This window comes from Sparus aurata, chromosome 3, assembly GCF_900880675.1.
Source record: "Sparus aurata chromosome 3, fSpaAur1.1, whole genome shotgun sequence".
NCBI classification, from domain to species: Eukaryota; Metazoa; Chordata; class Actinopteri; order Spariformes; family Sparidae; genus Sparus; species Sparus aurata.
In genome coordinates this window covers 12460586-12477358 of record NC_044189.1, presented here as the reverse complement: position 1 = coordinate 12477358, position 16773 = coordinate 12460586, and the positions used below count along the sequence as shown (strand labels likewise).

General features: G+C 39.7%; 3 protein-coding genes across 4 annotated transcripts; all 3 read right to left on the bottom strand.

Moving 5' to 3' along the window:
* Positions 1-909: 909 nt before the first annotated feature.
* On the bottom strand, positions 910-4782 carry LOC115578441 (zona pellucida sperm-binding protein 4-like). Its single transcript, XM_030411399.1, has 12 exons — positions 4589-4782; positions 3390-3701; positions 3195-3319; positions 2922-3078; positions 2723-2845; positions 2459-2631; positions 2164-2261; positions 1883-2031; positions 1607-1784; positions 1386-1521; positions 1093-1167; positions 910-998 (listed from the first exon to the last, which is right to left on the bottom strand). The coding sequence occupies exons 1-12, from the start codon at positions 4740-4742 to the stop codon at positions 990-992; spliced, it is 1689 nt and encodes a 562-aa protein (XP_030267259.1). The 5' UTR covers positions 4743-4782; the 3' UTR covers positions 910-989.
* A 917-nt stretch (positions 4783-5699) lies between these two features.
* On the bottom strand, positions 5700-11929 carry dus3l (dihydrouridine synthase 3-like (S. cerevisiae)). Of its 2 annotated transcripts, none has more exons than XM_030409983.1 (16): positions 11775-11929; positions 11269-11378; positions 9965-10235; positions 9529-9880; positions 9208-9287; positions 9000-9095; positions 8858-8899; positions 8568-8720; positions 8306-8422; positions 7867-7932; positions 7619-7729; positions 7367-7463; positions 7143-7218; positions 6317-6505; positions 6081-6209; positions 5700-5977 (listed from the first exon to the last, which is right to left on the bottom strand). In XM_030409983.1, exons 2-16 carry the CDS (start codon positions 11343-11345, stop codon positions 5905-5907), a joined length of 1929 nt encoding a protein of 642 aa, XP_030265843.1. In that variant the 5' UTR covers positions 11346-11378; positions 11775-11929; the 3' UTR covers positions 5700-5904. The 2 variants fall into 2 exon arrangements, with proteins under 2 accessions (XP_030265843.1, XP_030265852.1); XM_030409992.1 differs by lacking the exon at positions 11775-11929 and adding an exon at positions 11608-11760.
* Positions 11930-12778: 849 nt separating this feature from the next.
* Positions 12779-15360, bottom strand: mterf1 (mitochondrial transcription termination factor 1). The gene is made up of 2 exons (XM_030411275.1): positions 15259-15360; positions 12779-14186 (listed from the first exon to the last, which is right to left on the bottom strand). The coding sequence occupies exon 2, from the start codon at positions 14141-14143 to the stop codon at positions 12983-12985; it is 1161 nt and encodes a 386-aa protein (XP_030267135.1). The 5' UTR covers positions 14144-14186; positions 15259-15360; the 3' UTR covers positions 12779-12982.
* Positions 15361-16773: the final 1413 nt, after the last annotated feature.

The window sequence follows — 16773 nt, the reverse complement described above, 5'->3', positions numbered from 1 at the left end:
TGGTTGAAGCATTTTATAGTTTTGTTCTCCATCTAAAATACCATTTGTGAAGAGGTGCGTCTACAAACTGAAAGCATGAAAGGCCATTCATATAGTCCCCTTAGCTGTCCGACTGTAGCAAATGAAGTGTTTGTGGCAGGTAATATCATACATTTAAATGTTTAGAAAGTAATACCTTTTATACCATTAGGCAACAGATTCTGAGGTAAAAGCCCCTGAATGGCTTCTGCAGATACATTTCAGGGAGATTTGATACCATTAGTTTGCTGAGACAAATATAAAGTGGTGTAATCATACCATGGAAGAGTTTAAAATTCACATTACAGCTCATCTTACAAACCCAAACAGCATCACAGTTGACTTCCTTGGATTGCAAACTTCCCAGATCAAAAAGCTTCAGTTTGGTGTGTGGGCGCCACTTTGCACCAGTTCTTCATGAATACCTTCTTGGTTGCCCAACATAAAAACAGACTCATGTTGTACATAGTTATGTTACATGAATTTAACTCAACATGTCTTGGTGCAATTCATAGCACATTTTCACTTTATCCCCCCCCCCCAAAAAAAGTTTCCTCCTCTTGTGAAAACACACTTTAGTCACCTTGTGAAAAGTTTTTCACCTTCAGTGCCAAAACAGTTCTCATTAAAACACCAAAGATATCCAGTGTCAGTTGTATGAACATAAGAGCTTATGGGAAACGATTTAGCATCCCTCAGTAACTCAAATGACTAGTGATTCCAAAACATGGTCTGTGCCCTTAAAATGGATGGTTATGCAAACTACTGTGTGTGTGGGGGGGAGGAGAGTCTTCAGTAAAGTCAAATATGCCTCAGGCTGACTGGTTAATATCCCGTGATGAATTTCCAGCAGTAGTTATGCCTTGCATCTACATTGAGAAACCACAAGTATACTGTATTATAAAATGTTATTTATTTTTCCATTTTTTTTCCTCCCCAGTTCATCTGCTGAAGTCGTCAGCTGCAAGTCCTTATGGTGCCTAGAAGCAAAAGAAAAATGATTAGACTTAAAAAAAAAAAAAAAAAAAAAAAAAAAAAAAAGTAGGGAGACATTTGCAAGGTTAAGAGACTCACCTTTCCATCAAAGCAACGTTCTGCACACGTTTTTTCTGCTGTCCTACAAACTTCTGCAGAGCACATGAAATAGATCTACAAGGAAAAGAAAAAGTTACCATATGAGGAAAACCCCCCAGGGTGAGGAGTTATGGAGCAAAGGCATCACATTTCCTAGACAAGTTGTAACAGAGTTCTTAATTTGTGTAAAAGGTCCTCTTAAGGAACCTCATCCTGTTCAATATTCATTTTAATCTGCACCCATTTGTTGCAGTCTAGCTTTGACCATTTAGTCCCATAATGCCACCACTCACCTCTTCATTAAGATACTGGTTTGTCTTTTGATCCATAAACTGGAAGGCCTTGACCACAAAGCGTCTCTGGTAGCGATTCTTTGGTGTGCCAGCCACTTGAAGGATGGACACATTTGGATCATATGGGTTGGCACACCTGCACAGACAAACATGAGTTGAGCGGACACAGGGAACAGTGTTTGAATGCACATGAATTAAAAAGTCAAGACAGCCACGCTTACCCTTCATAAACAAGCACCAGAGCATTCTTTGCTGAACGAGGGTAAGCAATGCAGTAGTTGACAAGAATTACAGCATCTGGTTTTGGAGACTTCAGGCGCAGCTCAAGATACACCGGTTTGCCAAGGAGCAGTCGCAAGGGCAGAGAAGTAGTGGCCAAGTATTTTGAATACGTCTGATCTGTTGGGGTAAGACAGAAAAGCAGCAAATGCTAACTGATGACAGTTTACAGGTTGAGAGCAGAAATTGTTCATTGTACTTGTTGCAAAAAACCCAACCTTCAGCCAGTCTCAGTTCAACACTATACAAGCCATTTGAGATGACTGATGTTGGCAAGGTGGAAGCTGGTGTCTTGACCATGTAGCCAACAGTGGCCAGCGACTGCTTAGCATCGCCGGTTTCGCTGTAGCGGCATTCAACCATGAACCTACAAAAGACAAAAGTGTTGATGACAGTTATTAGCATACAGCAGAACCATATCCATCCACTAGACACATGAGGATAAATAACTGGGGATCATTGTGCCTACAGAGTTAGGTGTGCTGTATTATCCACTAACCTCAGCGGATTACTTCTCGTGATTATGCCATACTTGAGGTTCAGAGCTTGGACAACAGACTGCACTTCAGCCAGGTAGAGTTTTGTGTTTTCAACAGTCTGTCAAGAAAAGCCAAACTTCTCAGCCTTGTATGTCACGTTTCCAAGTTAGACAGCATGTACTGACTTAGGTACAGGTTAAGTATATTCTCAATTTTGTTTCCAAGATCATGCTACAGAATTTAAACATTGCATATCAGAACATTTTACTTGCTTTGTGTAAAAAAAGTGCATTGTTAAAGTCAAGGACAACTTACATAAGAACGAGCTCCACATTCTGTAACTTTGAACTTGAAGATGGCAACGTTGTCATTAACAATGACTGGTTTGCAGTTTGGAAATCCAGGAATAACAAGCTTTTTGGGGTCCACGTTGATGTTTGCAGTGTTGGAGCGAATGGCGAACACAAAGTGTTGATCCCCAGTGCACTCTAGAGTGAGCAGGGTTACCAGAGATATGTTTTTGATTAGGAGTTTAAATGAAAGCTTTAGATACCATGTCTCACTTTACAGAAGCCTTACCATCCAGTGGATAGTAGCAGGCTTTTGTTGAAGGATCCACACAGCATCCCATCTTCTCACATTCTGAGGAAGACATTCCTGACTGACCACAGGTCACCCGCTCCCCAGTGACTACAGCACAATCTGAAAATTACAATTTTAGAGATTAGAAAAGATAGAATGATGTTAACCAAAGTTGCTGCACACCATTTGCACTCACTTTGTGCCTTTGATGGCGTTACTGGCGGGGAACATTTTGCTGTGGGTTGGCCACCGGAGCGAAGGGAGGGTCCAGTCATGGCCTCACAAGATGTGGTAGCAATTTTTGTCTCACCCAAGTCATCGATATACAACAGCTGCAGGCTGTACCTGTTAGTCTGTCATAATTTAGGAACACTTTTAGCTGAGACATGAGCTGAACCAAAGTAAATAATAAAGAGGGGACAGGATTTGACAGTTTCATCATTATGATTTTAAGTTAGACTACACTTACTTTACAGTTTGCTTCAAGTTTCACATTGCAGCCAGTGAAGGGTACAGTCAGTGTGTGCTCATAAGAGTTCACATCATAGCCACAGAAGGCTGGAGCATCCATGATGGACAGAACCTCCTTTGAGCCTGGAGAAGGAAAAGGTAAAATTGACTATATGCAGTCATGACAAAAAAAAAGAAAAAAGAAAATACATACCCAAAACTTTTACTTCATTTAAGGGACCTTTCGGCAGGGTAATTTGGAAGTCATCATCACCGCAAACCACATCCAGCTCAGAAGAACTTTTACTGGAGCTGCTGGCCCAGCTCCTTGGAGGGGCATCTACAAAGTCCACCTGGTATCCACCGTCATTTCTACTGGGCCAGTTTCCTGGACCAAAGTCTTCCGTCTCCAATTCGAATCCATTGTCAGAAGATGAGAACCCATCAGTGGTGGCAGCACCTTCGACGTCAGGAAACTCATACACAGGAATTACATCTTCACTGGCGTCGAACTCACTGCGGTCATCTGAGGGCAGAGCGGTAGTTGTTGCATCAGCAGTCAGAAAGCTTCAGCAATTTTCGCAAGCAACAGTATGTGAACAGCACTGCCAATTATTCGTTAAATATGCTCAGGGCTGACTGAATTAAACATTTTAGAAGCCTGAAAACCTCTACATTACAACAAAAGACAGCTCAAATATACACGTCTGGTTGTGAAGAAGTCTTTTTAAAGCCAATCTACAAATACAGTTTTGATCAAGTGTAAACCTGTCTCTTGGTTAGGTAGCCTTCTCTGGTTATTCTGGCTACAATTAGCCTTTGTTCACCGTTTTTCAAACTATGGAAACACAGCAAGACAGAACACACCCAGCTTCCCAACACTACTTTCTCGTTGCAGATTACTCTCCATTTCACTCCTAATTGCCCTCATTTAAGAGGGATGCCAACATCTACACTTGGGCAAGGGACATACCTTTTTCTTAACAAACAAAACAAAACAAAAAAAAAAAACAACTCAAATGTTACATGTTTGAGTTAATTAAGTGCTAGAAAAGGGAAAGTCAATAGGAACTAAATTCTGCAAGTTTTAAACAATGGTGTGGAATCATTGCCTCCATAATTCACAGCATGCAGCTCCAGCTTAATATATAGAAGGCTAAAAAAAAAAAAAAGGAAAAAAAAAAAAAAAAAGTGATGAGTCCAAGTAATTTCATCCACTTAAGAATTACTAAAAGATAAAAAAATATATATATTGCTTAGTCAGTTTATTGCCAATAGTTCAATTATAAATTACTTGTAATGTCAGCAAACCCATTAAAGTAAAACAGTGACATGAGCTCACTAACATTAGCCACCAATAGCTAGCTATACTGGTCATAGCTGCAGCTGCTGTGTCATAGCTAGCAGCTTTACCTGTAGCAGTTACTGTTTGTGGTGCAGCCCACTGCCCAGACTCATAGAAATTCTCAAGTTCAGTGCTGTCAATCGGGTCCCATCCCTGGACTGAAACCAGTAGCAGGGTCACAGTCAGAACCAACAACAGCACCTCAACCCTGACCCCAGCCATGGTGATGGAAAAGCCCTCCTGTGTCTGCTGAGGACTCAGACGGTGTGTAAGTAGTGATTTGAGTTTATTGATTGCACCTGGTATTAGCTAACTGGCGAATTGGTAATTAAAGTTGCAGGTGTGTGCCTGTCTGCTGTAAAGGAAAGGCCTGGAAAAGAAAAAAAAAAGCCTTATTTAATTTACAAACATTTCATTTTGTAAGGTTATGGGATTTACTGTCTTGGATCAATTTTGTGGGATAAAATGCGAGCACAGAAAATCAGTGATTGTCAAATTTTTAGGCACTTTTACTTTAACTGAGTATTTCAATTTTTTCTACTGTATACTTCTACTCCATTACATTTTGGAGACAAATGTTGTACTTTATACTGCACTACATTCACTTGGTAACTCCTGTTACTTGTATTGCATATACTTGTATTTTTTTATAATATCAGATACTTTTACACAACCGATGTTCTTATGGTTGACTTTCACTTTTACCCAGATAATATTTTAACTGAATTATGAGTTGAGGGTGCTTTTTACAACATTGCATACATATTTTGAGACATGAAACACATCTTTTCTTAAATAAAACTAGATTATATTCTCCATCCTTTGTTTTTTAATGAAAAGTAAAAATAACTTTCAGAATGTCTAACTTTGAGATATTTTAGTTTTAAGTTATGAGTATACATTTTAATTTTGCAATTGTAGAATAAAACCATGGACGCTGCCTTCAATACACTTATTCAACACCTGGTTTTCCTAAAGGGGTTGTACTATATCTGTAGATGTCTCTTAAAAATCGGTCGCCGTTATGTACTGTATGTAATGTCCTTTAAACAAAATAATCAAATAGATTTAATGCAATATGACACCACCCAAAAGAAGTAAGTTCTCGTTGTAAAAGTGTTTTCTTTTCCCACCCAATTCCCATAAGAAAGGCTAAATATATATAAAGACAGACATTTATTAGTGTGGCAAAAGAATTTATTGCATATATTTCAAGTACACAAACACCCATATTGTAATGCTGTACCACCAGTCAAATAATCAGACTATTTAATAGTCTTAGTCACTTAAAACACAATAGATTTTCTTTAACAACTTATTCTCTAGAGAGAAAACACAAACAAAGAAAGCCTGGATGTTTTTTTTTTATTTATCAAAGAGACAATCACTTGTAGGCATTGGCTTTATGTTTGGGCAAAAAGTTGAAATTCTTCGGTATAGGTCCAAGCAGCATTTCACTGGAGAGGAGACAAAGGTAAGAGGTTATAAGAACTCAATAAATCAAACTGTTCATTTTAGTGTTGCTTGATTTTGAATGAAAAGAAAAGGCAGTCTCCTCACCTTATCCTGACCCAGTCCCCAACATTTTGACTAGCCATCAGTGACTCCAGGTAGTTTCTGCCCATGTAGTATGGAGGTCGCTCGTTGATCTTCTGAGGCACTCGCTCCAACAGGCCCACTGGAATGTACCTTAGAGACAGAGGTGGACGGAAAATGAAATATAACCCTCATTTCGGGCCTGATTCACCGTTATGTATGTGTACTTTTCAAGCACAAGGGTGCATATAATTGCCTACCTGCACATGAAGGACAGCCACTCCAGCATGAAGGTGCGGGTCTTCTCCACACCCCGAGTGTCGGAGCCCCAGTGTTCAAGACCAAAGTTGGAAAAGTCCCTGAGAACGTCCAGTCGCTCACTGGACGAGATGTCCCAGTGTCTGCTCTCTTTTATTTCAGTGAAGATCCAGGGCTTAATGAGAGCTCCTCTGAGGAGAGCCAACGACAACAGATGTCAAACATGCAACACTGATTCAACTGTAACTTAAATTTAATTCATTGGACTAGATTGGACTAATTCCTGTGGTTGGAAATCTATGTGGATTTACCTCCGTCTTAGATACTGTATGTAGTTCATCATAGTTTTCTTGAAAAAAATAATAATCGGAAATGTCTACAAATCATGAAACCTGGCAAAATCCTATAGAAGAAAGAAGGCACACGATGCTGGTGATTTTGCACCGCATAAACCCCATAAAAAATGCAACTAAATTACAATTACACATGGGAATTAGGGATGGCAGTAATGCAGCTATGTAACTGAAATTGATTGCCTATTAGCTGTATGTGTCAATTGCACTTCATTTCGTGAACATACAAAGAGTGGTGAGGAAAAACATGAGGATGGAGGAAAATAACAGTATAACAGAATAAGAGTCTCTGGTGTGTTCTGAGTTAAGTCAAAGGCTAAACTGAACTCAAACACATAGACACACTCTGTGCCCGCTGTTGCTCCACTTAAACTTGTGTAAGGCAAGATTTCACCGTAAAAGGTAGCTCATGTAATGACTTTCCATTAACATATGGTGTGTAAATCGCGTGTGTGATCACTTCAGTGGCACTAACCTTGCGATCATAATACCAGAAACTCCAGTCTCTCTGGCTTTCATTGCATCTTCGTAAGACAGGATGTCTCCATTACCTAGAACAGTAAACACAGGTCACCTTAGTTCATCCAATAACAAGCTATACATTTTTGTCCCACAATGTGTTCATGATTTTAGAGAACATTTAGCATTTCTGGAGCAATCTGCAATATATCCTGCTACAATCTTTAATAGTCCACCTACCAAAAAGGGGGACAGGGCTGGCCAGTTTGGAGCAGGTGGAGATGTAGTCCCAGTCGGCTAACTTGGTGTAGCGCTGCTCTCTGGAACGGCCATGGAGCTTTAAGAAAAACAACAGATCTCATTTATTTAACAATGACAGGAAAAAAAGCAGAACAGATCATGTGCCACACATAAAATAAGGGCAGAAGCCTTTTCAGACTGCTAAACACCTTCTCCCACATCTATTAATGTTTCTTCTACAATGGGACTCACTGTGATCATTGAGACGCCCCAATTCTTCATCTCTGGGATGAGTTTGTGTGCTATGTTGCTTTTCTCCTGAACACCTGTGCGGATCTTGACTGTCAGCGGGACATCAAGGACCTACGGGCATAAAAGGTCATGTCGTCATTCAGCTGGAACGATCACTGCACATGTATTCCAAGCCAAGAAAAACACTGTTGTCATAGTGCAATTATATTTTCATCATTCAGATTTCCTTCATTGTAAAAACAACTTACATAGTTCATTCCTTTGATTATCTGTTCGAACTTTCTGGTGCGCGTCATCAAGCCGCAGCCTCCGCCCTGATGAGGGAATGTAAACAAACACCATCTGTCAGAGAGTGTCATACTGCTGTTTAATATTTCCTGACAAATACCAGTGTCTGACCTTTACACACTGGAATATAAAGCAAAAAGTCTGTCTGATTTTAAAACTCTTCATGGTAACATTTTATTTTATCTTTATTGGCCTCCCCTTATTTACCCGCTTGCTCATCCCTTTGCTTTAAGAGCGTAGAAAGGTTTGGAGACACTTCATTTGAGGAAATATTGCAGGTGTTTAAAGGTGCTACACAAGTACACTGCAGGAGGAGAGGGCTGTAAAGGAGTGAAAACTGCAGTGAAACTTTACTTTAGTCCCTATAAATCTAAGGCAGGCTCCTTGGTCTCTGTTTACCTTCTGGTAGACGAGGTCAATGGGGCATCCAGAGTTGATGTCCACAAAGTCAACATCGGTGTTGTTGTTGATGAGCTCGGCAACCCTCGTCATGGTGTCGGGGAAGCAGCCCTCCACCTGGAGACACAAATTGGAAATTAAAACTGAGGCCTTCAACAAAAACGGGTCTTCACAGAAGAATAAGCATTGTCCAAATCAAACAGCAGCCATTCAACTGCTTCAAGGAGTTCTGAAGAGTCTCAATAATCTATGATGTCGTCACCTGGACACCAAAGACATCTTCACTTTCGTGCCGCTTCAGGAGGGCCCACTCTGACTGCTGCCCTTGCAGCAGGTTTGTGCACATGGCCATCTCCCCGCAGGTGATGTCCGCTCCAAAGCGCTTGCACACACGACGGAAAGGCAGATTTCCACACTGAGGAGAGGGAAGTATTCAGTCAAGTCATGACCTTATTTTTGGGCCAACATTTGGTATGACTAGGTATGCTGGTACCGATTTTTTTAAATAAACTCCTGTCTAAAATGATAACAAATGTGATTTGCATCACTCACAGTTGTTAGAGGAGCAAGGTAGAGCTTGTCTTGAAAGTCGACCTTGAAACAGAGACAAAGAAAATCATCAACTAGACATTAACCCACAATACTAGAAAAGAAAATGTGATTTTGGAGAAAAAGCTGGTTGGCAGACACGTACCTGTTTCTTTTCACATGGCCGCAACTTGATGACATCTTCATCAGTCAGAGGACCAACAGTCTTCACTGGAGGCTGTTTCTCTGGGCTGGCCTGTGGCTGGTCACAAAGCAAACACGTAAAAAAATGTTTCAAACCACCAAGAAATTCCCTACACATTACATACCTATGTATACATATAAGACGTTGTGCACTTAGTAGAAATTTGTACCCGTTTGTTTGCTTCAGTCGACGCATTCTGCTGCTCCACTCCTGTTGGATCTGCACAGACTCCAGCTGCACAAGCGTCACCTGATGAGTCACAATACTGAATTATAACACTGAATTCCAATGAAGCATTTTGTCCAAAGATACTTTTATTAAATACGTCTAAAAAATTCAAAGTACAATTGGAAATTAAACATTTAGCAAACTGACTAAGTAGCTCTTAATTCGTTGTTAAAAGGCTGTCATATCAATTCCACTGATTAAGGATGTCCTGCAGCTAAAATTGGGTGAGCTGATTAAATCAAAGCTCCAGTAAGTGTCTTACCATTCCTCTGCTGTTCTCTTTTGTCCTTGTTGTTTGAAAGTGTTTTGAGGTACTCTGCTGACTTCTTGAAGGGCACTGAACGCTTCCTCAGACTGTTCTGGAGGTCTTTACTCAGGCTGTTCTTCACCGTGCTCCTGCCCTCGTATGTCTTGATAAGTTCTGCGTTCTCCATGGTTTTGAGGTCAGGTGTAGTGTGCGCCTTGGCGTAGCGGCAGGTGACACCGAAAGCACATTTTCCAAAAGTGTCATAGAGGTAACAGCTTTCCCCGATGTCAGCGGGCTTAGTGGCCAAGTACTCAGCGATATCATGGTGAAAGTGGCATTTATCACCAAAGGTGCATTCCCTGTTTTCCTGCAAGAGTGAAAAGCTATGACATAGCAAATAAAAAGCCCTGTATGTAGCATTTGTTAAAGGTCAGTAAGCACATTATCATACCTTGACGACTGACAGACAAAGTCGTTTCTCATCATAGGTGGTAGGCTTGACGTGTGGCCTCGACTTATTCTGTCCCCGCAGTCGTTTACCGTCTTGTTTTCCAGCTTTATCTTTCTCCTCAGCCTCCAATTTGAGCTTTTTAGCTTGAGGTTCCTCAACGGACGCCTCCTTTGTCTCCTCAACTTTGTCATTTTTATTGGTGTTTTCTCCCTTTAGGCTCTGCCACTCAGAGTCTACAAAGCCATGAAATTTTTCTTTGGTTGTTAGAAATCTGCAAATACAAGAAGAACAAGCATTGCAGTCATCCTGTTAGTTAAGCGGTGTAACAAACTGAATGATTCAATTCATCGAGTATTCTTAATAAGTGTTTTACAACATCATAGTTGGGGAAAAACGTTATTTGTCACAACAAGGAAGAGTAAGAATTAATTCACATAAAATATTTGGCACAATTGCTCACTCAGAGCATATCGTAGCCGATATTTAGCATTCCTCCAAAAAAATATTAATTTAAAAATTCTCCACTTTGGTGTAGCATCCTTTTTCTGTCTTAATGTCCTGTCCTCATCACTATCTGCTTGGTTACACATCACAAGTAATAACCAATCAACACTGAATTATCTGAAAATGCAAAGTTACTAGTGTCTAAAGTTATCAAATAAAAGTAGTCGTGTGGAAGTATAAAATGGCAGAAAATGGAAATACTTGAGTACAGGTGTCTCAAAGTTAAGTTTTATTCTATATTTTGATGCTAATATTTTAATTCTTTACTGCAGACGTCTGTTGTAAATATCATTAATTGCTTTCCTTGATTACCAATTAAAAAAAAAAAAAAAAGAGGGGCCATAGGCAATTAGGCAGTCCTTGCAAATCTGGAACAAGAGCTTAATCCATACTGTGCAGGAAGTAAAGTGCATTCAAAGCCTTTTTGCTGACCATGTAGTTCTGTTGGAGGTGTCAGACAATGCAGCATGTAGTGTGAAATGGTTATGGGGAGGGCAGGCAGCACCTTGTAAGTTTAAGTCCATGCTACTCTACTGAAAAAAAGGCATTAATCAATGCATGATGCAACTTGAAAACAAGAGCTAGTGATAGGGAGAAGGTAAAATGTAAATAGTCTGAAGATTGTGATGAAAATTAAACTACAAAGTTGCTCTATATACTACAAGTGTTGGTGGAGTTTTGACATCTTCAGAAAAGACAGCACATACACGCACTTTGGACAACACATGTCCATATTTGCACTGATTTTTTTTCTCCAGTTTCAGTGCCCTCATGTCTTATACAGGAACTTGAATACTTACTCTGATTTGAGCGCAGCCTGACCCTTTACAGCAACATCTGTCCTCTTTTCCACAGTTTCCCCTGCTGCCTTCTCCATCACACCTTCACAGGCTCCCTCCAATCCTTTTTTCTGTAACATGCCAATACATTAGCCAATGACTTTAAAGCTGGCTAGCAGGAGAGACAGATTATTTCCTGATCCTGAGCTAAGAGTAAGAAATACTTTATACGGCACTGTTAATTAAACTGTCTTTGCCTCATTAGTTAACGTCAGCTGTGACCAGGTTAGCTATCAAATGTAACTTCCGAATAGGTTGTCTGTCTAATTGAACTGTTGTCAAATTAACTGACTCACTTACCTGGTATAATTGAGGGTTACAAAGTAAACAACTAGCTTACAGTAGCATGCTCTGCTAACAGCGAAATTAAGTCAGTATATCTAACGTTAAACTTTCTGACTAGCTAACAGCTAAACGCTAGCATTTAACGCATTTAACGCTAAACTATGACAAATTACAAGTCTCACCAAAAGTTCGAACGAAACAGAATGAGTTGACTTTATTTATACTTCTGTCTCAGACCCCAACATGCACAGCAACAAATCCTAAAGCGTGAGAAAGCGAGTGTGCAGCAGTTTGATGAGGTCCGTGTTGCATACGGATCAACGAACAAAGGTTCCGGTGTGGTCCCAAAAAGTGATCGTCCGCCAGAAACTTGTATACGATTACAGCTGTTTTTATCTGGATCGAACAAGCATAACTACACATACAAATAACTTTGTCCGTGGTAATAGCAAAGGTATGTCTGTGACATTTCTTGTAACCTAATAATCACAATTTAAATATCTTTATATCGTAATCAGGGAATGACATTTACGTGATCACAGGCAATAGTATTGTTTATAGTCTTATGTGTTTGTATATCTAATATCCTGTATTTGGAAACTATACTGTTATTATCCTGATTTATGGATGGGTATGGAAAAAAAAAATATTGATCTCTATTGCCATTATCATTATGACTGTCCATTATTTTACCTGCTCTGTGCCCTAGATTATAGCCAATCAAGTCCTTTTTGCCTGTTGAAATAGCCTTAAAGGGCCAATACAACTCATAAACGGCTGTATTTCACCTGCCAAAAAGTGATTGCAGCTCCTACCTTGTGACTGAAATGTTGTTTCCGCATCAAAATGACTTGATTTCACTCTTGGTGGTTATATTTGACAGATTATAAGCAATCCAGTCCTTTTTACCTATTGAAATACCTTTTCAATACATACATTTACTAAGGGTCAATACTGGAAAACTAATAATGTTTATTTGTAATCATACATAGGATATCAATAACAGGCATTTTGGAACACATTTACAGTAAAAAATTTAATTCTAGTAAAAATGTAAAAAATGTTACTAAAGCACTGTAGTATGTACAATTTTAAGCTACTTATTTAATGATAGTGTTGTGGTCAGGACATTGAGTGAGACCATATACTGTTGGCTACAGACATAAAAATGATGCTGCAACAGAACCACAGCGTAAATTAATTTATTTCATTGGCAATTTGACAATTGTAGCGCAACCAGATACTGTATATTGAAATGTTATAAAAGTGACATCAGATGTCAGAAATCATAAGCTGGTTACTACACGAACAACATAAACATGATTATCCTGAAGCCAGGTTCAAGTACAAGGATCAACATTATGTGACATCATACTACAGACAGATACGTTCATTGATCTATTGAGGCAGCAAGTCTTTCCAGCTTTGCATCAAACCGCTTCCGGCTCGTGTCCAGCACACTGATGCCATTCTTCTTAAAGTCGTATCCCACTTTCTTCAGCTCCTCTAGTCGAACTGCAATGTTCTGTGTGCTGTAGTCTAAAACCTTTGGCTTTTCCACTATCTGCTCCATTGTTATTCCTCCTTTCAAGAGACAGTCCAGTTTTGCGCTCAGGGTGTCCAGCCCAATGTACAAAACCATTGGATAGCTTAGGATCATTTTTTTTATGTCAGCTTGTCGACAGTGAAGTGCAACCATCTTCTGCTTGAGGCTGTTGAAATTCTTCTTCAGATATTCACTGGAAAGGTCCAGAATTTCTGCACCAGGGCCTTGAAGAAGAGCAAGCAGCTCTGAATCGCTTAGTTTAAGAGAACCTCTCAGGATATTGATGTTTGTCTTGACTCTCTTAACGCTTCGGATAAGAATGTAAAGGTTTCTGGATATGACAACTTTAGCAAACTTCTCTGGATTCTTTCCACCGAGTTCAGCACAGGTGTCCTCCAGCAACTCCACCATCTGCCTGTTGAGCGCCACACTGTTGGAGAATGTCCGCGGCGCTGTTTTCAGCAGCCGATGGAGCTCTTTGGTGTTCATTCCCAGTGAGATCAGAAAGGCTATGTTCTTCTCCAAGTTCCCATTATCACTGGAGCGGAAGAAAGACTCAGGGGAGCGGTCCAGAATGGTCACAATTTCTGCATCAGTCTCAAAGATGTTTCTCCACAACTCCCAGCGCTGCTCCAAGTGTCCGATTGAGCGGGTGATAGCGCGGGGATAACGGGATATGATGCTGGCAATTACCTTGTGGCTGGCACCTTTGCCTTTCAGAAACTGAGCAACAGCTTGCTCATTAGTGGAGGCTTTACGAAGCACTCCGGGCTGACGCTGCCGTGCCTTCGTCACGTCAACTCCCATGAGATTCAGGTTCTCCAGCAGAGATTCATTCTCTGGGTTCACTGGTGGTAGAGGCTCACTGCTTTTAGTATCAGAACTCGACAGCCCCCTGGAAAGGCAGGTTGATGTCAACTGTACTGGCACGAACCCTAAGCTGGGCTGCAACGCCACAGAGCGATGAAGGCTGAGGAGAGCCCTCAGTCCACGCACTGCTGCCATTTTTAATAAGGGGAGGGGCTGCACTGTAACATCACAGCTAGACCTATAAGAGGAAAAATAAACATGGCATATTAAGCTTAAGGACAACAGCAAAATCTAGTCAAATGATTATTATGTCCAATTGATTAGTTAGAGTAATGATTCCGCAGATACAGTAGGTGATTTTGAAACAATTACAGATTTTATTTTCAGCATTTTTCAAATTATTAAAATTAGAAATGCTGATTTGCCGAGTGTCAGCGTATCATATACATTTATTTATATATTTTATGTATACTGCTGGATTAAGTATTAATGCAGAAATATGTCTGCAGCATTTTGATGTGTTGTAACTGATTGACTTGGAGCCAGTTCAATTACTAACAATGCAACATACTCTGTGTTGATTTGTTGATCTGCAGGGTAAGTGGTGACTACAGCTGTAGGATGAATAGAATGGAGTAAAAAGTTGCTTATAGGATAGGAAATTAGCATAAATATAGAGCCTCAACTTTACGTTAAGTTCACGTCAACTGTGAGAGAAGGTAATGTTAAACCTGACACTGCACCAGTCAAACTAAGCTAAACTAAGGTATATCGTGTTATACTATAAGCTATTAAATGTGCACAATGCAGGTTAGGGGAAGACATTTTAATCAGATGAGAAAAACAACTTTCATTGACTGATCCTTTATTCCTAAACAAACTAAATAATGAACTCCTCTTTGTTTTGCTTTTTTGGTTTTTTTTTTGCATCCAACTGACCTTAAAGGATAACACAATTCACACACCTTTACTAGCCTCATGCGGTGTTCTGGGGACATTATTTTCCTCTGAGAACAGCTTGTTTATTCATTCAAGGGAAAAATAAGTATTTCTAAGTTTGTATTATGAACTCATCGATACTGTAAATAGATGTGCGCTTTAATCTCTTCTCCAAAAATACGTAGTCCTCCTTTAATCACACACAAGCGCGACTGATTGGTTGAACTGAGCTGAACTCTCACGGTTGGTTGCAGAGAAGTCCTCCTGCCCTCACTAACTCACCCCGCAATCATCATTCGACCCAAAACGAAACAGTTTATTTCAGCGTGTACTACGTCCTTCTCGTACAAAAAATACAGAGAAACACATACCATATGCGTTAGGTTTCTTTCGGTTGCCGACTGATATGCCGGCGAGCTTCGCATTTTTGACAGGAGTGCGCCTGAATCACAACGGAAACGTCAGACTTGATAAACTCTCGCGAGATTTGTCACACGAGAAAACGCCGATGATAACAATATCGCTAACTAGCGCCATCTAGCGTCTCGGAGTTAAAATGGATGCTCTGACTACCTTCAACAACTAGATGGAAGCAAAGGGCTTTCATTTCGTGGTTACAGCCTTCAACTCATAAAATACACTTTTAATAATGTTTGAAAGCCATAGATTAATTACATAATCATGAACAATAAAAAATTTTTAAAAAAAACAACGGGGGTCATTCTATTTTTCAACAGCATTTGTCATGGTTATTTTGCTTCTTATTTTACTGATTTCAATTATATTTTCTGTAGGCCACATTTTATCCCCTCAATTAATGATACAAGTGGTCAAGGCCTTTTCACACTGCCAGGATCTGATGTATATGGAGAAATTATTTATTTCATTATATTCAAATTTGATTTTATAATATTTGCCAAAAAAGTAAAAAGTATCATCATGATAATCACCATGAATTGTTTATGTCTCTATATGGAGTTTAAACTTAGGCCATTAATTCAAAGAAACATAGGCTGGAGAGGTCCCTTACATAGCCCTCAGAGTGCGATGGGATTTATCAGTCCATTTATGATTGTTTTATGATACACGAAAAAGCCTATAATAAAAATACTAACCTATAGAGTGTATTGGTTTGCTGGTTACAGGCATTAATTCTTGATTCATGTGAGACATACAGCTGACAGCACTTATGCCCATGCCGCACAGGAGAGCATTTGCCATGTGGTATGACTCACAGCTTAGTGCTTAAAAACCTACTGACCCATTGTGCCTCTTTACTTATGAGTCCCACCACTCATGAATATTTTAGTACAGGACAGTGATATCTTCATTATGCAAATGAGCTTTCACCCACGCTGCTCTAAGTGAGTGTGGTGTTTTGGTAGAATCAGCTACTTCCATGATACAGTCTCAGTTTTTTTAATCTCGGTCATCATCGACAGGACGCAGTTTGTTTTTCATCAGCATACACAGTTCCTCTCTTATCACACTTGTCCAGGGCCCTTTTTGCCTGATTTTGCATAACGATGCGATTGGGAGCGACTCTTATGTTCTTATGTTTCCGCCTTCTTCAGTCATGTTTGGTGTGAAGCAAATGATGAGAGAAGAAAAGCAAGGAGGCACAAGACAGATGCTGTGGTTGAAACTGCTCTTTGACTGACAAAAAGGAATACAGAGATAAATACATTTAGAAAATGAACAAATTCATAAATAAAAAGGAAAATGAAATGGGAAAGTAAAAAAATGGTTGAATTGACAGAACTGTTGTAAATACGCATGTCACATTTTTATAAATGAATGAGTGCTATACTATTTTTGATGCATTCATTGGCATATTAATGAACAATATTTTATGATAGCCAGTTTATTATGAATATTTAGCAAAA